General features: G+C 43.6%; 1 protein-coding gene across 4 annotated transcripts in view; it reads left to right on the top strand.

Moving 5' to 3' along the window:
* MMS22L (MMS22 like, DNA repair protein) overlaps nt 1-24,756 on the top strand; it is a 126,151-nt gene that overhangs the window by 72,422 nt on the left and 28,973 nt on the right. For all 4 annotated transcript variants that reach the window (XR_014786631.1, XM_084827149.1, XM_084827151.1 and 1 more), the window contains 5 exons: nt 10,145-10,332; nt 13,634-13,784; nt 16,975-17,117; nt 19,542-19,684; nt 19,838-19,997. Coding sequence is in view for 3 of the 4 variants with exons in the window: in XM_084827149.1 (XP_084683275.1) it covers nt 10,145-10,332; nt 13,634-13,784; nt 16,975-17,117; nt 19,542-19,684; nt 19,838-19,997 (785 nt within the window). In the remaining variant the exon portion in view is untranslated. The remainder of the gene's footprint in view (nt 1-10,144; nt 10,333-13,633; nt 13,785-16,974; nt 17,118-19,541; nt 19,685-19,837; nt 19,998-24,756) is intronic.

Genomic DNA, 24,756 nt, shown 5'->3' with positions numbered 1-24,756 from the left:
AGTGCAGTTCAGCACAGACAAAGGGAGTCTTTATTTACACAACACACATGTTTCTGGAACTCTCTGCTACTACTTAGACTGCAAAAAAGGATTAGACCAATTCATGGAGGATAGGTGAATGGGTAGATTTTACCCATGATAGCTAAATAAAATCTCCCTGGACGGCATCCAAGTCCCTCTCCAGCAGACAAGTGAAAGGCACTTCTGCTTGTGCACGTGGAGGAAATGCAACATTTCTTTCCTGTGGCAGCCCCTTGTGCCTCCTAGTGTGCTATGCTGGAGGGGGTTTTCCGGGCATGGGGCATGGTATACAAGTGCAGCTAACTGCATGTTCATTTGCATCCCATCTCTGAATACTAGATGCTAGGAACCAAACGGTGGGGGAGAACTCTTGTCTTCATGCCCTGGTTGTATGGCTTCCCAGAGGTGTCTGGCTGCCCACTGGTGCTGTTTCCTTCAGGGGGAAAAAGCTGCTTCGACTTCCAAACACTCACATTGGCTTTAAAATCATTTTTGGAAGTGATCTCTCTTTTCTTAAACTGTGTTAAAAAAATAAACACCAGAATAAAAGAAGTCAACATTGATAGAGACAGTGGCTCAGTGGTAGAGCACCTGCTAGATGGACCAATGGCTTGGCTCAGTATAAGGTGTCGTCCTATGTTCCTAACATATGTTTCCAGAAGGGAAACTGCTATTATATTTTTTAAACTTTTCACTGCAGTCATGAACTACCCAAACTTTGCAGTCTTGAAAACCAACTGATCAATAAGTGATTGTTTCAGTCCTGATTTCTTCTTGTTAGGATTATGTATTGTATTTTAACATTAAATGTTTATCAGTATAATAGTAACTGTACCACTATAGCTTTATTTTTAATGGTCGTGTGTTTCTGCAACTGGGGTTGCCAGCTTATGACCAGGAGAATCTTTTGGTCTTACCAAACATGAAAGCAGGTGTGGCTGCAGTAGCATCCATCCTGGTCCCATTGTACAGCCACCACTGCTGTCTGCTGTGGTGTTGGAGAACATATAGGAAGTAAAAGGCAGCAGCTGTGGGACTGCTGATGGGAAGAGGAAGGCTGGAGTTCTGGCAACCTGATCTCGTCTGATCTCGGAAGCTAAGCAGGGTCAGCCATGGTTAGTACTTGGGTGGAAGATCGCCTGGGAATCAGGCTTCTTGCATTGAGAAGGGGGTTGGACTTGATGCTCTTGTAGGTGCCTTCCAACCCTATGATCCATGATCAATCCTCTTTAGGTGAATGCAGATGACTATCCAACTGTGTAGGAAATGTGAGCATCTTGGTAAAGACCCCAGTATTTACCACATGTAAGAAAGCATGGCAGGAAAAAACGTATACCACATTTACAGTAATATAGGTGACCAAGTAACGATGTAGTAGAATCCCCTCCCATGTGATAAACTGGCTGTGTTCAGTTTTGTACCCTCTTTATCAAACATAGCATTTTACTTGTTTTTTTATTGGAACATGAAAAACGTACACTGAATCAGCCCATTGGTACACCTAGCTCAGTATTCTGTATAGCAGTGATGGGGAACCTCTGGCCAGCAGGTCTAATTTGGCCTGTGGGGATTCCCCATCTGGCCAGCAGAGCCTGCTTAGATTTCTCCAGGGGGCGGGACTTGACCTCAAAGTCCCGCCCCTGGAAGGAATCCCCACGGCTGGCAATGTGGCTGGTGCTTGGAGGATCGGCTGTTCATCCAAGTGCCAGCTGAGTCCATTTGTGTGGTATGTGCCAAGTGGTGAGAGGGGCACGGAACTCTTCCAACACAGAACAAGGCAAAATGGGTGGAGTGTCAGCAGGCAGGGTCATGCCCATGACATTATCTGGCCTACAGAGGGCCAGGTGGTGGGCAATTCGGACATGTTCCCCACCCCTACTCTACACCAACTGGCAGCAGCTCTCAGCTTTCAGACCGGAGTTTTCCCAGCTCTACTTTGAAATGCTCAGAATTGAACTTTGGAAGAATTTCCATGCAAAGCATGTGCTCTACCACTGAGCTACAGTACTTCACAACTGGTTGATTTTTTAAAGCTAGTTAACTGTTTAAGCCATTAACAGTTGTGGTGCTATTTGAAATTTCTATTATTTTTTATTGTCTAGGGCCAAACAATAGCTGCTATTAAAGATACACAAAATTTATCAAGTCTATTGAGCTATTGTACATAGAAGGCATTTCAGTGTTGCTTGCATGAACACATATGTGACTTTGGGCACAATCCTATGTATGTTTAGAGAGAGAAAAGTCCTACAACTCCCAGCATTCCCCAGCCAGCCATACTTTATTCCCTGGGTTTCTTTTTTATTTTTTAAAAAAGGAAAATATGCAAGTTAATTTTTATATAGAAGTGCAGTGCAAATGAAAATCATTAGCAGGAAGAGGAATAGTCAACAAATAAGATCAGGTTTGCAGGCCTGGCTTGCAACACAGCTGCCCTTCCACAAAGAGGAAGTGGTTACCCTGCAGTAATAAGAGTACTAATGAATTCAGAAGTCCATTGATTTCTCTGCCTCTGCGCAGATTATATGCAGACTTGCTCCAAGGAGAGGAATGTATGAAATGTTTGCCACATCCAGCAAGCAGTGCTGCTGTAATACAGCTGCTTCCTCAGTGGTTTTCGTTGATCCTGTAGAGTGAAAGGACAGGAGGATCAGCTCAGGTCTAAATGAGATTACAGCTGGTTCGGCGGCTTATCTGGTCTAATGCCAACTAGTGTGGCTTTGCACGTCCTAAGGGGTTTACAACAGAAACTGTTTATTGAGTATCATCGGTTTACTCAACACAAGCAGGCTAATCCTTCCCAGCCTCAGCATGTTGTAGGATTGTGTGTGAAGCCAAACCTTAAAGCTGGTGCAGCCAGAGCCTCAAGAGCCCTTTGTCTAGCTTCATATTGATTTCCCTCCTCCTTCTGAGATGCATTAAAAGTCAGTAAAAAATAAAACCGATGGAACAGCCCTATTGTGAACAAAAGGTTAATCTGACCTAAAATCTTACAAAAGCATCTATTAACCCTAGAAAGGATGGGATGGCAGCCTTTCTATGCATTTCCATGCAAGGTTCTTCTCCCCGCCCCCAAACGTCCACGAACAAGATAAGAAAAACAACCTAAACATTTAAGCATGGGATGGCTTGCAGTTGCTTGTCCAGCAGCTGTTGCCATTTTAAGTACTCCGTGGAGATTTTTTTATTGGTGGAACAGCTACAGCTTTGACTGCCCTTGCATCTCAAAGCAACTATTTTTAGAAGCGTAAATAAAAATGGCAGGTGTCTCAGTCACTTTCACGATCTGCTTGTCCTCGTCCCCTTCCTTCACGTGTCTTGGTTATTTATCTAGCTGGATTTGTAACTCAGCCTAAACTTGAGGACAATTATGCTAAATGACAATGTAACATAAAATATTACTAGTACATAGCATAGATTGCCTTGTTGTGTCTGTTGTTCCAGCTGCAGCCTCTGGAAGCCACTTCCTGTGTGAATCGTCAGGGTCAATACTGCTCTAGTTCTGAGGAGCATGGAGATGCTAATACGGCCTTTAGGACAAGGACGCACAAACTCAGGCCCGGGGACCAAATCCGTCTTTCCTGGTTTCCCAGTCTGACCCTCCACGATTCCCCAGATGGCCAGGCCCCTTCGGCCACCGATTGTTTGTGGGTTCCTAGCTTTTGTGCAGCATTCCCCGATTCTAAATGCCTCCCCAAAAGCTTAGGTACCAGCAGTAAGAGCTTTAAGCTAAAATATGTCGGTGTTTTTGGCCCTGTCTCTTTTGCCTTTGGAATGCGTCCCCTGAGAGCTGCTCCGAGATGGAATTCAGCCCTCCGACTGAAAGTGGGTCAGTACTCTTGCTTTTAAGATGAGGTTCTAGATGCTCCATTCTCCACTGCCCAAGAAGCCTGTATGTGGTATTTGCATGCTGCACAGAGACTGGTCCTCCTGGCTAATGCTGCCCTGATGATGGCTGTTGCTGCCAGAATTTCTTTCTGTTTGATCCTTGGACTACAAGGGCCCATTGATAGAATCCGCACCAGAGCCAGCCTTTCTATTGGGCAGAGTGAAGCAGCTGCCTCAGGGTGATGGTGGTAAAGCAGCAATGCATTGTTGCAGTGCTGCACACAGACAGAGCTGTGTGTGCCAGGCAGCTGACCCTCCACCCCCTAAACAAGCCTGCTGCCTTCAGGTGCTTTGCGGGTTACTGTCATGACACCAGTACTGAAATAAGATTCAACTGCTTATGCAGTACAATTTGGGGGTCAGGGGAGGGGGAGTGTCTTGTCCTTTACTCAGGCGTCAAAATGTTTTGGGCCAGCCCTGATCAGAATCAAATGGTAAGGACTATACTACTTTAGGCTACAAGTAGTAGGTTCACATACTTGACTGCTTCTCTAAATAAATTCTCCCTTGCACATAGAAAAAACCTATATGTTAGGGCGAAGGGAACAGCCGAGCCTGACATTCTGTTTTCCTGTGTGCAAGGTCTTTATTTTTCCCATGTGAAGCGATCCAAATGTGCAGCGCCCCACCGCTACCTGGCACCTAGGAAATGTTCTAACACCTAATTATGCTAATTGTATAAACTGGCCCTAAGTAAGGCCCTAGCTAGATTTATATACCAATTTATTTGGGGATGGTTTAGCTCCTTCATTATGCTCCAGTGGGGTAGATAATAGCAGAAGGCACAGGTAATGTGTTCGACAACATTTCAGATTAACCGTGGGAAAAGCAGGTTATCTATCTCATACCTATGTTTGTGAAATTCCCATGTGTACATTTGAAAGATATGAGAAAGTAGAGTGAAATGGATTCTGCTAAAAATGATGATCATCCTAAACATGAAGCCTGCCCATAATTTAAACCTAATGGACAAGTTGTGTTCATGATAAAAATGTAATATTTATCCAATCGCTTCTATTTTATTAAACAGGTCTCTAAATCAGTAGGTTTCACTTGTATAATAATGACTGTTTAGTGCATTTGGCTATAAAAACTATTGGCAGTGATTGCTGAAGTTCTTTGTTCAATCATCTGAATGGTGCAAATCAAAGCATTTTTTTGTCACTGTGAGATGCTTCCCCCCATGCACAGGTCACTAAATGAATTACATTCCCCGTTTTACAGCTTAGCTGGTGTTGGAACTTGTTAAATTGATGCCCAGTGGTGGACCTCGTAAAACATTTTCCTGTTAACATGACCAGGCAGAGTTCACATTGTTGATGGTGGCTTCGATCTCATAAACCATCAGTTGTGTGTGTGTGTGTGTGTGTGTGTGTGTGTTTCTTAAGTGTGTCTCAGAGCCGCTGATATAGGCTTAGGAAGTCTACAGTTGTCCCTGAATGACAGAAAATTAGCTCTACTGCTATTGCTTGCTGCTGACAGCAATTTGGGTAGGGGATGGTTGATATCTTCTGAAACAACACTTGGTAAAAGAGATGATATGCTACATGAACCTCTTTTTATCTACCACAGTAGATTCCTTGTAACAGTACCAATTGAGGATATACAACATTTTGCTTGCTGACTTACTGTGTAAGGACACTTCTGAAACCCAGATACCCTGCAATATTCCCCACTCCCTTCTTATTTGTTTGTTTAATATGTTATACATATTCATCTAGGACAGCGGTGCAGAACCCCAGGGGCCAAATCCAGCCTTCCTGGGTACCCAATCTGGCCGCCCAGGATTCCCCAGATGGCCACGCCCCATTCCCTGGTTCCACCCCCTTTTCCCCATCCACCAATTGTTTGGTGGTTTCCCAGCTTTTGTGTAGTTCCCCCCCCCCCATTCTAAAGGATTGAAATGTCTCTCCTAGGGATGTGCAAATCCACCTGGGTCCTGTCCGAGGGATGTCTGGCCATCTTGTGGCTCGATGGATTTCCCTAGATCCCTCAGCCCAGCTTGCAGATTTCATCTAAGTTTTTCCCTTTCAAGAGAGGAAGATTTGTAGATTGCATAAGCAATTTATGTATCTTGGACAAATTACTGCCGTAATTAATGTATTTTATGCAAATTGCAGCCGTAAAGTGCTTAGTTATACATAAATTGCAGCTACAATTTACACATAACTAAACACTTTACAATTTACATAAAATATGCTAATTACAGCCATAAGTTGCCCAAGATATGCAAATTGCTTACACAATTTACATATCTTGCTGTTTTAAACGGGAAAAATTTAGACAAAATTCACAAGCAGCACACAACCCTCCTGCTCTCCCTGCTTGTGCCAACAACAGCAGGGAGAGGCGGTCTGCTGTGGATTTCGGAGGTCAGATTCTTAGGATTCTTAGGAATCTGACCTCATTTAAATCCTTTGGGGATTTCTCCAGCATCCCTAGCCACTTTTAAGGTTTAGTTATTGGCAGTAAGAGTGTTAAGCTAAAATATGCTGGTTTGAGGGGCGGGGGATATTTTTGGCCCCACCCCTTTGGCCTTCAGCCCCACCCACCACTGGAATGTGGCCCCTGACAGTTTCTCCAAAATTGAACTTGGCTCTTGGGATGAAAGAGGTTTTGACTTAGGACCTTATTCATCTCCTTTCTTTATTTTTTAAAACAATTGTCAAGATTCCTGTAAATACAGCCGTACGGATTTCCCCGCACTAGCCCAGAGCAGAGCTCTCCTGAAGCCCAGCCAGGAGGCCTTCCTGAGCCAGTGCTACTTCTGGAGGGAAGATCCAGAATGGGAAGGAAACAGACAGGCAGCAGCCAGGGCAATATGTTAAGCCCTGGGCTTGGACCCATATGGTGGCTGGGAAAAGAGCAAGCAGTAGAGAGAGTAGGCTGCAGGAGGGAGAAGGAGAGAGCATCAGCATCCACAGCTGGCCTGGTCTGGGCACAGTCTTATGCGGGGGAAGAGAAAATGAATGTGTGTGTGCTGCAGACACTTAAAAATGGTGCTGAATAATTCGGGTGCAGCAATGATGGACAGTCGACCACTGGACTGTGATCCACATCTTATGCTAGAGAACAATTGAAGCTTGGCCTTGGCTTTCAAAACAGAATTTGGACTTGTTGGGGAACATGGGTGGGAGGGTGCTGTTGCGCTCATGCCCCGCTTGTGGGTTCCTGGTCGACAGGTGGTTGGCCACTGTGTGAACAGAATGCTGGACTAGATGGACCCCAGGTCTGATCCAGCAGGACTCTTATCTTCTTATGACTTTGGCTCTATAACTGATGCAAGGGTTGAACCTTAGGTGGTAGTGTGTGGGTCTCCAACGCGGTGCCTGCGAGTGCTGTGGCATCCATGGAGATCTGCGGCTGCCCCTGCGAGTCTCGCTGCTACCCCCACCTACCATCCCCTGCGCTGCCGGTCCTCATCCAAACAGGCAGTGCTTTTGTATGAGCGCCACCTGATTCCTACATTGTTTAAGTCTGTAGTGTCCCCTTTGATTCAGATCTGTTGAGTCTTGTACCATCTGCCTACCTGCCAGAAGCACCCTGATGTGCTGACAAAGTACTCAAGTTTTGCCAGGGATCTTGAGTTTCCATATGCTGAGAGCTGACAACAGGCAACACATCTGGCTTGCCTGACATGCTCCTCTTTTAAATGGAACCATATTCAGTACCGTGATAACGCCGCTTTGATTTACTGTGTCTGCCATTCACTATCTTTTTTGTGATAAAATATAGATAAATAAGCATTTATCCGTTTGCGGACAAGATACAAAGGGTTGCGTGTACGTTTTCTGTGTGACCATGCCTTAAAAAAACAACACCTTCTATGGCAGCCTCTCATACCCCTTGAAAAAAACACTCTTGTGGGTTGGAGAAACTTCCAGAGTGGTGCCCAGTATAGTTTGAGAGGGTGCAATCTGAAATGGTAATTAGGAAAGTCTGTGTGCACACATTGTGAGGCACTTCAGCTGTGTACCCTTGGATTTCTGTTTTTCTTAAAATGGGTAGTTGCGTCCTTTTGCTGCTAAGTAATTACCAAATAGGAAAAAAGCTAAATTAATAAAGAGCAGTTAATTGCTTTTTAATAATTGGAAATGCTTTAGTTCTACTAGAGGAACAGTGCATTATTGCTGACAATTCTGTCAATATAGTTAAGTTGACAGTTTGTATTCTAAGACTTAAATGCATTAACTGGAAGTAAGCTCCATTGCCTTCATTACACTCTTCACCCTGTGCTTGGATTTGGGATGCTGGAGTTGTATTGTATTCATCAGTTGCATCTGATGAACTGGACAGTGTCCACAAAAGCTTATGCCAGAATCAATTTCTGTGGCTTATGTTATGAGGGAATGAAAACTGAGCTATTTCAGATGTTTAGCAGGTTAAATAATATTGTCCTCCCTGCAGTTGCACACCTCAAGATGTGTGTACGGGATTGCTTTTATGAATGCATTCTCTTCTCAAAATCTCTTGGCACATGGAAGGTATCAATAAAGGTGTGGTGGGGTCACTAGGCATTGTTGGAATGTGTGAGGGCTGTACTAGATGTGACATTAATGGTGTGACTGTAATTAATGTGTCATGGTTTTAAAAATTTAAATAGCAGCTGCTGGTGGAAACTTACCACCTGGGATTAATAGCTGTTTGGGGGGTGGGGGGTGGGGAGAGCGGGTTTCCATTAGGACTGTGGCATGGGGGGGGCGGAATTATTCCCCCACACACACTATGGCTGCTATTAAAAAAAATTAAAACTAGACATGTTAATTGAAAGCATGCAACTAACATCTATTCCAGCCCTCTCTCTTCTCTCTCAGCCAGGATTAACTGTTGGCCTCAGATGAACAGAGCAAGGAACATATATAGCCTTCAATCAATGAGCAGTGGGCGGGGGGTGAATGGATAATGTGCTGGAGTCTCCTTTTTCCCTTTGCTTCACCCCTCCACACAAGTGAAAATGGTTTATGTAGCTGTGCAGCCTAAAAATGTTGTCATATTCACATAGTCCTCAGCAAATTCTTACAAATTTCTGGCCCTCTTACAGAGAACATCAAAGGAAGAATTAACGGTATGGGTGGAAAATATTTTTAAAAATGGTTTTTAGCTTTCAGTTGTTTGAATTTTTTTTAAAGCAATTTTTTGAATTGTTGGGATGCAACATAAACACTCCTTTATGTTTTCAGCCCTGCCAGCAAAATTAGGGTTATGAGACATCTGACTGTCCTTGTTATATGCCGTTGTCTTATAACTACCTTGACTCTGACTTTACACTGCTGTTTATAGAATTTAATAAAGCAAATGTAATAATGCTGCCTGTGCCTTAATCTACAATCTCAATTGAGTTGACTCGGAGATAAATAGGAGCAGGAATGATAGCGGGTTGCTACAGATTGTTTTTAATAAGCATGTTATTTAGTTGATCATCCAGGAGCAGTAATGCCTCATATGCTAGACTGCCAGACAAATTTATTAATGCTTCCTGCCCCTCCTCCCACCCATTTTTCTAAGAACGTTGATTCCCCACAGACGCATCTCTATTGAACCTTTAGAAAGTCACAACTTCCAAATTAGATTAAGTAGTAGGAATGGTACCAGCAGAATCAAAGAAAATTGAGTGTGCTATTGAATTCATGCCACTGGAATGTCTCTGGAAAAGTCTGACATTGTAGATAGTAGTCACTTTAGTCCTTCCTCCACTGGTAAAACTAGGGGCATTGATGCCAAGGCAAACCACACAACATACCTGAAAAGTGTTGACCTTTATTTCATTTTTGTTTTGTGTGTACTTAGACTTCAGAAATAAAGCTTCCGTGGGAAATGCATTCCAGAAAATAATCAGTGTTCATATATTTCTGTGCTTGTTCCCGTTCCTGTACTCCTTGTACACAAAATGAATGGATAATAGAAGATCTGGCTTTGGACTGTATGCATACTGACCTGTCAGTTGAAAAATGCACTCGTTCATTTTAGAGCTGCCTGTTTCTCATTTGGGCCTGACACATTAAGAGGTGCATAATTAATGGTTGACATTAGTAATTAACATTAACTTTATGGTGCTTAATATGCCATCATTTATCCATCAAATAGCTGGTATGCATAAATGTCTTTGCATCAAGGTTTTAATTACAGAAAATGATCTTTCAGTTCTTGTAAAGAAACTGTACTTGTACTTCTGAGGAATTCAGCTGCCCCACCCACCTTCATACTGAATTTTAATAGTACTTTTGTTTCTCCTTAGGACTGTGCATCAACACTTAAACCAGGGATTGCCATTGGGGAATACAGGTGCAAATGCACAGCCGTTGTCAGTGGTGAAAGAGCACCACCTTGCTGTTGCCAGAGCTCTTTGGAGACATTTCTTTCCGCATTTGAAGAGCCAAAGAATGTTGCAGATTCCTCCTCCTCAGCTTGCAGATACAGCTGCAGGTTTGTGCTGCACTTGTGCTCTTCTTCGCCATGTCCTTGGCACATTCAGAGAGCTTTAGCTATTGGGCGGTATAGAAATGAAATAAATAAATACATTCATGTTCTCATTCCAGAAGCTGGAAGCTAATATTGTAGAATTAATTTGCAAATGATGATGATCTTATAGGTGTGTTCAGCAGTGTGTGTGTGTGTTAGAAGCTCTGCACAAATGGCCTCTCAAAATTCTCCACCCTATTTGGGGGGCAGAGAAATTGGCAGCAGGGGGACACACGTAGTTTCACTGAATTTCTCCAGGGAAGGAGAAATCCTCCAACAGTTTCTCACAGTTATTTGAGAATTGGAGAAAAAATTCTGCCAAATAGTAAGAAAAGGAAAATCTCAGAAATTTTCTAAAGGAAATGTCTTCTGAGAAATTTTAGCTCAGCTCTAGCTGTCATTCTTCCAGGTTCAGCACTTTCCCCAGGATCTTCCAAATGTTAACTTTCTGAGGGGATACATCTTGTCTCTAATGCAGATGCTTATAATACCTCTGCTTCCCTAAAAGCAGTGTTGCAGGTGTGAGGGAGGCAGTGTTACGTTCAGCTCTGGAGAAGAGGTGGAGCTAGCTAGAGCTGTGCCAAAATCTGTCCTCCAATTTCCTGAAACTTTTCTTCCCCAATGAAAGAGGCTTCCACTTTTCTGCCGCATTCTCAGGACATTTTATAATTTATTCTGAATTCATTTTGGTGGTGGTTTTGAACTTACATAATCACTGTGGGGTGGTCAAGGATGCTGAGTGTATTTCTTCTTTCTATTACACATCTCCATTGCTCTGCAGCCTCTGAGGCTCCCTATGTTCTCTGACCTGAAAATGGCCCATGGGGGGAATTACCTCATGATGTCTTCCCCTGGGCTTTAATTGAAGTGTAGAAAGCTGAGGGGACTACAGGCTGATGAAGAGATTATTGTACAACAAAAGACAGGACACTCATGCACACTCCTCAGCCACCTCATAAGTGAGGTAAGCTCAAGGACCCTGAACCGAACCGACGAGAATTTCTTCCGAATTTCTTCTTTCAATTTCTTTTCGAAAGCAGTTTTATTTTTGATAGGTTGAATGAGAATGGTAGAAAAAAATATGGAAGATATTTTCAACAGAGCACACGTGTGTATTTGTGTATACGTGCACACACACACCCTTATTAAAGTGCTCTGCAGTGCTCACTTTATTAATATGGTAGTGCTAGAACCACAACTTGAATGACACTTTCCCCCCTGATATCGTTTGTTACATTTGAAAAGTGAGCTTAGGCAAGGTTAATGGTTGATGCTCCATCATATTAAATGTGATGCATATTATCTCTGTGCTTAAATGAGTTTGTTCATAACTTCTACAAGATTCTACCCGCCACCCACCCCCTGCCTAGTGCTTCTCTCACATTATAATAATGTTCATTTTGTACATGTATTTCTGCACATTTCAAACAACATTTCAAATAAGTTGCATGACATTATGATTTTTTAAAAACATACGCACACCCTATATTCTGAAGTCTTACACTGTAGGAATGCCTCTCAAAATCCTAGCAGATGGAATGACATCTTGAGAGTAAACTGTAGGAGTGGTGATCCTTGACTTCTGTGGAGCTGTGCCCGGCTTGATCCAGTCTTCTGTGTTTTGATACAATATCATTTCTTCCATGAAATTCCTATATAGTAGCACTGCATATTTCAATTTGACAAGACTTGCGTCTAGCTATAATGGCACACTGAATCCATTTAAATAATATTTGGAAAAGACAGATTTGAATTTAAATGTATTTTACCCCAACATGAATTAAGAACTGAGTTTATGAGCTCTCAAAGACTCAGTCAATAATGGAAATAAAGAAAGACCCCTTGAACTTCAGCAGCTTTGCCATAATTAAGATATAATGGTAATGGAAAAGAATGTTGTAGAAAGGAAATGCTCTGCCATTTCTTATATGCTTTATAGCAAGCAGACACAAAGCTAGGGCAGAAACCTGTTACCCTGTTTAAAAAGTCTGTTCTGGTTTTCCTTAGATACTTGTTAAAATAAAAAATAAACAGTCCATTTGAATCAACATAATTGGTGAAGATAAGCACTGAGAATATAGTGATGTATATAATGCAACAATTCAGAGGGGTGAAAATGAAGTATGTTAGTTACTCTTCTAAATAAATATATATTGAATAAGTAAATTTATTTATTTAGTACATTTCAGTACCACCCCATAGCCAAAGCTCTCAGTGTAATAACAATGCCATAGTGCATTGCTTTTTCAACCCATTTTTGGTTGAGGAACCTCTTTTGTAACTCATAACATGTCATGATATCCTGCAGAACCCAAACCCACACACAGTTTTTTTAAAAAAAAAAACAATAAATGTTGCTAATAAGTGGAAGGGGCTGGTTGGTGCAAGAGGGCAAAGTGAAGTTCCAGATTTGTAGAACCATGGTTGTAAAACATTGGTTTCAGAACTTTTGAAGCCTTTGAAGAGTCTTAGGAACAAACAGTATGTTACACGTAACTGGGATTTTTTTTTCCTATTTATTTTTTCCCCCACCTGTGTAACTTCCCTGGCAGGTGGAAAAGCTGCTGGGTAAGATGGATTTTGAGCAGAGAAATGGCTGGCAAGGAAAAGGGATAAGCAGCATCACCTCTTCTCCCTTTCCCTGTCCCACAGCAGGTGTTCCACTCAAGATTTAAGCTTCCTCTAGCTCAGAAGTGCAAAACTAGGGCAGGAGGGGCAAATTGCCCCCCTCAGGCTCTCCACAGGCCAGATAATATTTTTTATTAACATTTATATACCACCCCATCTGCTAGAACATCAAGGCGCTGTACAATGTAAAACAATAAAACCCTGCAACAATAAAAACAAGAACATCCAAAACAGTAAAAACATTAAAAACTACACATGTTACGTGGCTAAATTGAATGACATCAGTGGGCATGACAACACCCACTGATGTCATCGCCACCACAGCACATGTCCCCCCCCCCCAGATATTTTGCTGTTCTCCATGCTGGGAGAGGCACAGAGACACAGAGTACCTCTCACAGCATGGAGAAAGGGAGTCGGATGGCACTGGGAGGACCAAACACTCCTCCCAGCACTGGTTGAATCACTGGCTTTGTGCGGTGCATGCCATTCTCATGGGAGTTTTTCCTACATTTTTGTTAAGATGGGGAAAAATGTCAGGAAGAGGGACCATAGAAAAATACAAGCATGCTTCTGCCTGGAATCACCCCTTTCTCCTGTCCTTTTGTTTTGTTTTGTTTTGGATTCAAAATATCAGGTTTTACTTTACTGGCTTTGGATTTGCCCAGCGCATGTATGTTTGATCTTCAGCCTCAACCAGTTTTATCCATGATGCAGTTGTTTGGATGGGATGATATGGTGTCCCCCCAGCTGGTTTCAAGATATCTGAGTCACTTAATACAAAACAGGTGAGCAATGTAAATCTTTGGCTAAGTAAGAGAGGCATTCATTTGTCTTCTCTTTTGTTCTGCTGTTTCTTGAAGCAGCTCTGTGTGTGTCTTATTCCAATTCATTTAGATTTTATTGTACGTTGCCTCGAGAGGTTTGTTGGAAATGTGACTGAGTCAATGTATAACAAAATAATAAGTAATACGAAACCTGTGGGCTTTGGCTGGGACACACAGAGTTGCCTGGGTTCATGCAAGAGCCTTGCACTAGCTCGGGGAAATTCTTGACCCTCTATTTTGAACACCCATGCAATTTCAGCAACTGCATTTGAGAACTCCCCTTGGTTTGTCATTTAACATGGATGGGCTGTTTTTCAAGAAAAATAAGTCTAAAGCCCCCTTGATCAGATGGAAAAAGTATCACAGTTCTCTGGAGCCTGGGCTCTCAGTTAAACGTACAACTCCGTGTACTGAATTTATACAGTAGCATTAGTTGCTTCCATTAGTTGTTTTTAAGGTGGTTTAGAAACTGGAGCCTCATTGCACCTGACAGTTTTACAAACCATTTGTAGAACATGCATAAGAGACAGGTATCCTGACAAGCTTGTCTAATTCTAGGTAGTTCAACTGATGTGAATTCAAATATGTGTAACACTTGCAGTTGTGGAATCTCCATACATCTCTGAGAGATTTCAGAATACATTTTTTGAAATGGCATAAACTAAGAATAAGCTAGACATGCATCAGTCAGGCACACTTCAGATTTAGAGTATATTGCCAGAGGGTGGCTGGTTAAACTAAATGACCCACAAGATCCCTTCCAGCACTCAGCCTATGTAAATGACTTAAAATATGTGGGAGAAAATGGAATGGGAGAAGGCACAGAACATACATGTATGAACATATCCAGAGTATTAACATTAATGGGAGTTTTGCCTTGTACTTCAGTGACATGGATTGTAATCATAGCTTATAACTAATTAATGGGAGAACTGCAGCTCAGTGTTGGATCACATGCTTTGTATGCAGGAGGTCCCAGGTTCAATCCCTGGCATCTTCAGGGAGGGCTGGAAAGGTCTTCTCTCTGAAACCCTGGAGAGCCACTGCCAGTCGCTGTAGACAGTATTGAGCTAGATGGACCAATGGTCTGATTGGTATAAAACAGTTTCCTACGTAGATAAATGTGCAATACTTTCGCCCCTGATTCTAAGTTTGATATTGTAATCGATTTTCATTTTCCAGAGGGTTAGCCATCTTGGTCTGTTGCAGTAAATATAACAAAGAATCTTGTGGTGACTTCAACATTAACCGGTTTATTATGGCGTAAGCTTTTGTGGGCTACAGATCCGAGTTACAGGAATATATGCACACATGGTATATGTGCGTGTGTGTGTGTGTGTATGGTGGGGGAGATGGCAGTGGGATTGTAAACAGTAAGATCAGAATTGCAGTTCAGCTGTATCTGTTACAAGTCAGCCACCCAACCTAAAATGGCTACTGAACAGCAACAACTGACCACATAGCACAGATACAAACACAGGAACCAGACAGCGGCAGAAGCAAATGCCAACTTTGTCCCCAGGTCTTTTGGCAACACTGCTGTAGGATGTAACAATGGCATCCCCATCATCAGGGGTTTGTATACCTGCTTATCTTTGAATGTGATATTTGCCTTCATTTGCTAGCAGTGCAAACTACTACATTGTACATAGGGCAAACAGGCTAGTTTTGATGCACAATAATAAATGGATACCAATCAGGAATGGCACTGTTCAAAAACCAATGAGGTAACATTTCAGCCTCCCAGTAGGATGCTCTGTCACTGACTTCAAGGTGGCCATTCTTGAACAAAGGAACTTCAAAGACAGATTATGATATGAAACAGCTAAACTACAGTTAATCAAAAGATTAAACACTTTCTTGTGGCTTCAATAGGGAGAAAAGGTTGTTGAGGTTTTTAAATCATGTGTTAATCAGAACACCATTGCAAGAATTCTGTGTTAACACCCAAGAGTTGTTTTGAGAATGGCTGCTGTACGTAAGGTGATTATCACTGCCTGTATTTTCTGCATTTCAGTTTCCTCTGACATCACTTACTGCCACCACCATGGGTGTAACTTAATTCTTGAAACTCAGCATTACATGCATCTGATGGTGGGCTGTAATCCACAAAAGCTTATGGCATGATAAATGTGTTAGTCTGTTAAATTATCTTCGTTGGGTTTTCGTTGTAACGTCTCACGTCTTTATAATATTCCTGAACTTGGCCAGTGACAACTAGTACAAATTACCCTGGAAGCATTTACAAAGTTTCAGATCTTTCAGTGATATATAAGTAATAGTCCGCATTAGTCTTGATGATCATCCCTCTACAGCCAGGATAGACAACCTGCAGCTTTAGGACTAATTCCAAAAGCCCTCTGCAAGTGATCACTTCAGAGTTTGGATAACAGCAAATTTCCCCTTCCCTGGCCACCCACTGGGTGGTGAGGAAGGAGGACTGGGGGCATGGTGGAAAGAGGGAGGGGCTGCCGGAAAGAGAAGGGGCAGTGACAGAAAGAGGTTTTGCCTTCCCTACTGACATGCAACCCCCAACAGATTGCCCCCAAGGGAATACAGCCCTGGGAAGAAAAAGTCTCCCCTCCCCGGCTCTACAGTGTAAGCAGAAAGAAGAAGGGGAAAAAATGTGAAGTTGTTTTTGTCACTAAATGTAAATTTTGAATCTAGAAGGGTTACATGTGGGCTTAAATCAAACATTGTGTAACAGGACTAGCCTGGCTTCCCCTCCCCTCTGCAACTTCCCACCACAGAACCACCAGATCCTAACACTATTTTTTTCTGTAAACAATTCTGTTGCAGTGTGTATCCATTTTCCTAGACCAAATGGGAAACATGCAGAACAAGCTGTGTAGATTTTTTTTTCCAGTTCTCCTGCTGGCTGAAGTAGACGAGGAAACGCTGTGAGCCAAATGAGAATAGCCCAGATCTTGCTGTAGTTGCATTCCACACGCTAGTTTAGGGGAATGGTGTGGCCAGTTTAAGGAAAAGGCCTTGTATTCTGTGTCACAGTGGCTACAGCACATTCCCCGGACATGGCAGTCTCAGAGTTTGTATATAAAAACGTATGGGAAATGGGGTGGGCAAAGAGTGGCTTTTCTACCTACCTAACATGCCTTTTTTTTTTTTCTTGTACTGCCCTTCTTCCCTGCAGTGCACTGTCTGAAACATATACTCGTATGGGGCATGCATCTTACCAAGCCTTGTTGGTACAGTCTTGGTTTCGATGCGTTTTGCAGATGTTTATCGATCAGCCTCCTGATACTTTGGTTAGGACAGATACTGAGCAAACAGCTGGTAAGTGCGTTTCTATAATATGCGAGTAGCAGCAGTGATGAGTTTATGTTTGGGGAGGGGGAATGTCCTTTTTATTGAACTCAATGCAGAATGTTTGTTTTACCCCTTTTCTTTTTTGTTTAATTACCCCTTCTGTTTTACACTTAAAATTTTACCAAGCCTATAAATGATAAATTGCTTTATTGGTGTTGTTCTTTTAAAGATAAGTGCTTGTTTGTTTGAAAGCAAGAACAAAAATATTGTCAAGCTATATTTCCAACTGAAAAAAAATTGCTCTGAAACGTGTTAGAGCTCAAGTTAACTAAATCATGGTTTAAATCCACAAATGGGGAAATTATTCAGATAGCGTTGTTAATGCACCAGAGAAAGGGTACTTTTCTTTCTTGTTTACTGTTACACACTGCAAATAGAATGTCCAGTTCTGTACTTACAATCACTAATGCTGATTATCATTCTCACTCCACCTACAAGCATGGGTGGGAGGGAAAATTTGCCCCTTAAACCATAGTGGTTTGATGAGAAAAGGGTAGTTAAAATACGTGAAAGGAAAGCTACATTAAGGGTGCAATCCTATGCACGTTCAGACAGAAAGAAGTCCTATAACTCCCAGCATGCCCTGGCTAGCCATGCTGGCTGGGGGATGCTGGGAGCTGTAGTGTTTTTTTCTGTCTAAACATGTATAGGATTGCACCCCAAGGTATTCGTTTGACTATTCATTCCTGGTGGGCGGGGGGGATTCTCCACGGCAACGGGTTTAGTTCACTCTCCACACTTTGCTGCATTTTTTACTGGAGTCGAATATGCTCTGTCTGGGGACATGCCTTGAAAGCCTGGATTATTCCAAAGCTAGCCTGGGCTCTGGGCAGGTCACACAGCAGTTTACTGCAAATTGTTTGGGTGGCTACCGGGTAGAGGCTCATCCACATCAGCACTTAAAGAGCCTTTTCCCTCCCTCCAACTCCCTCCCACTCTTGCCTTGTTCCAGCCTTTCTGCTTTCCCAGGCCTAATTATGCCCAATTCCCCCCAATTTATTTTTACTACTGTCCCTCTAAAACCACGGTAGTGCAATAGCAGGTATACATTCAAATGCACTATTTCGCTATAGTGCTATAGGGGGTATAGCTACTCATGTTCAAATGTGCCATTTTGTGATAGTGCTATCAGGGCTATAGCTACTCCTGTTCAAATGCGCCATTTCACAATAGTGCTGTGGGGGATATAGGTATTGCTACACAAATGCACTATTTCGCTATAGTGCAATAGGGATAACTTTTAAATGCACAATTGCGGGTTCCCCAGTAACTACCTCAGGAACTGTGATCTCGCCAAAATGGCTGAAACTTCAGGGAAAACATTGGGAAACACCCCTTAACCAAGGTAGGTGAGGTCATGGCCAGGTGAAAGACAGACCCCTGGGCAGGGCTATCATGCCAAAGTAAATGCAGAGGGTTGGTGCACACTGCAACAGAAGTACAGACAAGCTGAATTAAGGAAAACAGTCAGATTAAAAGTCGTCTCGGAAAAACCGTTTTTTTGGCACAAAACTCTGGGGTGGCTGTGAGATGGCTGCGACGTCATGCGTCCTGAACATTCTCCAAATGCAACAAACTTGCAGTAAATTGCTCGTGGAGACGCCCCCCCTAGAGTGGAGTTAGCCTCATAGGCGTGTTTGATTCCAGCAGTGGACAAGCAGAAGCAAAGGTATGGGCTTAGCTGGTATTGGCCTATTTTAACATTTATTGAAGGGGTGTTGAACCTCTTTCAGCCCAAGGGCTAAAATCAGTTTTGGAGGAGCTCTTGGTGGCTGCATTCCAGTGGTGGGTAGGGCCTAAAGAAAAGGGGGCAGAACCAAAGGCAGAAATGCCAGCATGTTTTAGCTTAAAGCACTTACTGCCAGCAAGGGGCATTTCAACCTTTTAGAATGGGGAAACAACATGCAAAAGCTAGGAAATTACCAAATGCTTGGCAGTCAGGGGAAAGGGGGTGGGGCCGGGGAAGGGTACATGGCCATCTGGGGAACTCTGGAGGGACAGATTTGACTCCCAGGCAGGTCAGAATTGACCTGCGAGCCTGAAGTTCAGTAACCTGTATGTAGACGTTAGCAACCCAGAGTTGCGATGGTAGAAGTTATTATCAATATATCAATCATATATTATCAATATAGTATTGATATATAATATATCAATATATTATCAGTAAAGCAACATATAATATATATTGATAATATTAATATATTTGATAATGTTCCTCAGAAAGCAGGGGCCTTGTGGATGTTTACTACCTTTCTTGGCATCTTATGATTTCCAAGAGATTTTTAGTTTAATTTTAATTATGTGGTTTTATGAACGCTTTCTACTCCTTGAGGAAAGGAGCCTACTCTTGAGCCATTTCAAATTCTTCCATTTTCTCTTGATAACAAATAGATAAGGCTTATATGAAGCAACTGACTGAACTCACAAGACTGATACTTAAGCTACCAGAAGTAGGAGCTATCTTCTCAAAGGCTCATGTTGATGCGTCAGTCTTCAAACAAGATCCTAGGGATGCTATTCTTTATTTCATTAAGGTACAGCATTTCTTAAAATACCAATTTTGAAGGAAGCAGGGAACAGTGTCGGATCCAGGCCTGAAGAAATATTTGTCATATTGCAGCCTGATATTAAATAAGGATCATTCTCCACCTGTCTTTATTTCTATCTACCTATTTCCATTTTCTCAGGCTGTTGGAAAAAACTATAGTGAACTTCAGACATTAGCTGAAAAATCAGCCATGGTGACAAAGGCACTAGAGTACCTTGGTGACGTATTAAAATATGTAAAACCTTACTTGACGAAGAAAGGCCCTGCAGAAGGACTGCATCTCACCTATAGGATTATAGGTAATTATCAAAGCCCAAATTCGCCTTCATACTTTAATAAATAATTATATATAGTAAAGAAATAACCTATATGGAGTTGTTTTTAAAAAATCTTCCTCCTTCTGTTATACTTGTTTGGTGTGGCAGTACAAGGCATCCATGATGAAAATGAGAAGGGGAAAAAACTGCCTTAGAAGGCATTGCAGGGCTTTTAGTCTTGTGTGGGCTATTTGAAGCAACATCATCCTTCTGTTGGCGACAGTGGCTAATCAAGAAACTGTAATCCAAATGGCAGATTTCCTAATATGAAAACATGGGGTTAAATCCAGTGTCATGCTGCCAGAAACCTGCTAGCAGAACGGGACTTTATCCCTCTCTCTTCCCCTCTGCGTTGCCAGGAAATCTGCCTTGAAGGGTTCCGAGCCCTCCAGAGCAGGTTTTGAGGATGTGGAGGGGGGTGGGGGGCTACAGGAGAATTGCCCCCCTCCCAGTTCTGCTGATGGAACTGCTTCTGTCAATGGAATAACATTTTTGGATACAACCTATTGTTGTAATTAGTAAAGAGGTATGGGGTTAAAAATGTCCTGTGGAAGCCATGACTGCTTACGCTTACGCTTTGCCCCATAATGGCAGAAGTGCAGGACAAATGCAGAGAGGGGAGCGGGCATTTCCCTTTCCCTTCACCTCCCCCAGCCCCTCTTCCTCCATCTCAAACTCATTCAAGCATGCAACACTGTCATGCTTCCGCACGTATTGGCTTAACATTCATGCATTTACGTACATACATACGAACACATACATACAAAGCCTCACACATACTTTAGTGCATCCTTACGTGCACTCACAAAATCACGTATGCACACAACTGCAAAAACATGTGCCTACAAGGCCGTAATGCCACATCAGCCCACACATAGTTTCCAGGGACATTTCCCCTGGAGAGGCAGGCAGCTGGGACATCCTACAGCCTCAGATGGGGCCAATTTACCATCTTTCTAACCTTGCTTGGCACTGTGTTGCTGCCTGAGTGAGATGTGAGTGAGATGCTACCTCGGGGGCTGGAGTGAGAGAGAGAAAAACACTCTCCTGGGCGGTTTACTGTTGACTGGGGCCAGCTGTGCTCAAGGTTGCTGGGATATGGGGTGGCAGTGTCGCTGAAGGCATTGCCACCAAAGGTGGGGGTCATTCCTTTGGGGGGGACGCAAGGCTGAGGGCCACCCCCTAACATCCGGCTGATTGGCTTTGCAGCTTTATATGTGGGATTAGCTGTTTCTCCAACAACAAAAATGTTACGTGCCTGGGAGAGAGGGTATGGGGCCAAGTTGGGGACCTGAAGGACCCTAATTAGTGTGGTTAGGAATTAAGCAAGATATGGCGTTGGGAGGAGGGCTAGCTAGTTTAGGGGAACACAGCCCAGACAGTTAATGGCTGTGCCTGTCCGGAGCGCCCTAGCAGACTCTTTCAGTATACTCCAATAGCCAACTCAAGACACAGATGAAAGGATTCTTTTCAAGGCTTTAATCCTTTTACAACTTAATGACTCTTTCAGATGCTAATCACCAGCGACTAAGCAATGAACAGCAGAGTAGCCTATGCTCCCGGTAGGCAGTTGATCCCCATTTGAAGGAGAGTTGCTTGAAGACCCTGAACTTATGGGCTAGGGAGAGATCCTCCCTCTTTCCCTTGGGTCCACGGGAGGCGGCCGTTGCTTGCGCGCCAAACGGGCGCTACACCTCCTTTCCGTGCCCTCTGTCGCTCGTCGCTCCCTGTGTCTGCGTCAAGCATCTAGCAAGCCCCGTTCCCGCACTTGCTCACTGCCAGGATCACTATCTCAGGAATGCCAGCAGGAGGAATCTCTGCCAGCTGCTGTGCCTGTGAGGGATGAGCTGGCTCCTCTCCCACAGATTGCTGATCCTCCTCAGAATCAGAACTGCTCTGGGGTTCTATCGGCTCAGTTTCCACCCTGACAGTGCCGTGTTACGGCCCTCCCTATCAGCCTCCCCTCAGGCCTCCAGGTGCTGCTGTTAATTGCCAAATCAGTTCAGAATAAGACCTCCCTTATCCATGATTGAATAGTGGATGAGGCGACCAATCTGGCATGCATAACCAAGACCTAGGTGGTTGAGCAGGGAGGAGTTGGTCTCTCTCAGCTCTCTCCACCAGGGTACTTGGTTCAGCATCAGGGTAGGCTTGCTGTGGTCTATAGGAGTTCCATCTCCCTTTGCAGGCTCTCTGTCCATGTGATTACTGGTCTGGAGTGTTTGAACCTCGTGTTGGGCCAGCAGGACAGATTGGGGATTCTGTTGGTGTACCACCCACCCTGCTGCTTAACAGACTCCCTAGCTGAGCTGACAGAGGTGGTCTCCGGCACGTTGTTGAGATTCCCCAGACTGTTGGTTCTGGGGGATCTCCACATTTATGCTGAAGGCACCTTATCAGGGGCAGCTCAGGATTTCATGGTCTCCATGACAACCATGGGACTGTCTCAACATGGCCCAGTGCATGTAGCAGGGCATACTCTAGACTTCGTTTTCTTAACTGGACAGGGAGATGCTGATCTGAAGGTGGGGGACTTTGCTTCAGTCCCTGTCTCATGGTCAGATCATTGCTTGCTGAGGTTTAGACTTATGGCAGCTTTTCCCCTCTGCAAGGGTGGGGGCCTATTAAGATGGTCCGCTCCCAGAGGCTAATGGATCTGAATGGTTTCCAGAGAGTTCTGGGGAGTTTTCCAGCTGATATGGCTGGCTCTCATGTCAAAACCCTGGTTGATCTGTGGAATGCAGAAATGACCCTGGTGGTTGACATAATTGCTCCTGAGTATCCTCTCCTGAGGAGAACTCATAGGTATACCCTAATGCTGAGAGTGATGAAACAAAATAGGAGAGGGCTTGAGTGCAATCGAACCCTGGTGTGTGCCTATGGTAAGGTATATTCAGGGGCAGTGGGGGCGGCAAAGAAGCAACATTTCGCTGCCTCCATTCAATCTTCCATATGCTGCCCAGCAGAGCTTTTCAGGGTCATCCATGGCCTATTACATGCTGTCCCTAAGAAGACTGTAGACCCATCTGAGGCCCGCTGTAGTTCATTTGCTAAGCAATTCCAGGATAAAATCTCCTGCGTCTGCCAGAGTTAGACTCCAGCCTTACAGCAGGTGAACCTGGTGAGGTGTCCAGAGCACAGCTTTGTCCAGTTTTCTTGGATGAGTTTCAGTTGGTACAGCTTGAGGATGTTGACAAGATGCTTGGACTGGGTTGTGCAACCACTTCAGTCTTGGATCCTTGCCCCTCTTGGCTTATAAAAACTGGCAGGGAAGGAACAGCTGGCTGAGCCAGGGAGGTGATAAATGCATCCTTGCAAGAGGGAGTGGTCCCAGGCTGCCTCAAAGAGGTGGTGGTGAGACCACTCCTAAAGAAACGCTCCCTGGACCCAGAAAATCTTAATAATTTTAGGCCAGTAGCAAATGTTCCTTTCCTTGGGCAAGGTTCTTGAGCAGGTGGTTGCCAACCAGCTCCAGATACTGATTATCTGGATCCATTTCCGTCGGGGTTCAGGCTGGGTTTTGGTACAGAAACAGCCTTGATCGCCCTGTATGATGACCTATGTCGGGAGAGAGACAGGGGGAGTGTGACCTTGTTGATTCTCCTTGATCTCTCGTCGACTTTTGATACCATTGACCACGGTATCATTCTGGGGCAAATGTCTGATTTGAGAGTGGGAGGCACTGCATTGCAGTGGTTTCACTCCTACTTGGATGGTCAGCTCCAGAAGGTGGTATTTGGGGGATATGGCTCGGCCCCATGGATTCTTCAGGATGGGGTCCTGCAAGGGTCAGTTTTGTCCCCCATGTTATTCAACATCGCCAAGAAAACATTCAATGCAGTCATTCTGAGCTTTGGAGTGCATTGTCATCAGTGTGCTGATGACACACAGCTGTATTACTCCTTTTCATCTTCTTCAGGTGAGCCTGTAGATGGGCTAAATCGATGCCTGGCTGTGACAGTGGACTGGATGAGGGCTAATAAACTGAAGCTCAATCCAGATAAGACTGAGATGCTGTTAGTGGGTGGTTCTCCTGACCAGATGGAGGGTGTTTGGCCTGTTCTGGATGGGATTGCACTCCCCCTGAAGGAGCAGTTCATAGCTTGTGGTTCATCCTGGAGCCATCTTTGTCACTTGAGGCTTCTGTCAACAATTGTTTTAAATTGTTTCAGATATTTGTTGTTGTTGTGCGTGTTATTTGTTCTATGTCATTACGTGAATGGTTTTATATTTTATATAATGTACTTTAATGGTTTTTAATTTTTGTGAACCACCCAGAGAGCTTCAGCCATGGGGCAGTATAGAAATATAATAAATGAAATTAATGAAATTTCCAGCCCCGTTTTCAAAGTGCTTGATAGCCGTGTTGCCAGACACACTGCTGAACCGCAGTGTTATTTTTAAAGGTAAACAAAAGCTTGAACCATCTTGTAATTTAAACTGTAAGAACTTCTGTCCCCTGAACTTTCACCCCCCTGCCAAAAAAAGTCTCTACTCCCGATTTTGAGGAGGGCTTTTCACCCCTTCTCCATAACTCTCTGAGTGTGACAAAATTTGGGGTGGTGGTGGAAGTTTTTGCATCAACCCCAATAAATATATCTTTGAAATATCAACTTCCTGAAAAGAAATGGCCATGGAGGAATACTTGGAACTTGAAAGTGGTACTGTGTTCCCTTTCCTGCCTCCATGGGATGGTGGTCCAAGCATATCGTAACCATTAATCAGAATACATATCAATATA

This window comes from Heloderma suspectum, chromosome 1, assembly GCF_057233095.1.
Source record: "Heloderma suspectum isolate Gila_16-S chromosome 1, 16-S_ref, whole genome shotgun sequence".
NCBI classification, from domain to species: Eukaryota; Metazoa; Chordata; class Lepidosauria; order Squamata; family Helodermatidae; genus Heloderma; species Heloderma suspectum.
The sequence above is the reverse complement of the archived record's forward strand: the minus strand, read 5'-3'. Positions and strand labels throughout refer to the sequence as shown.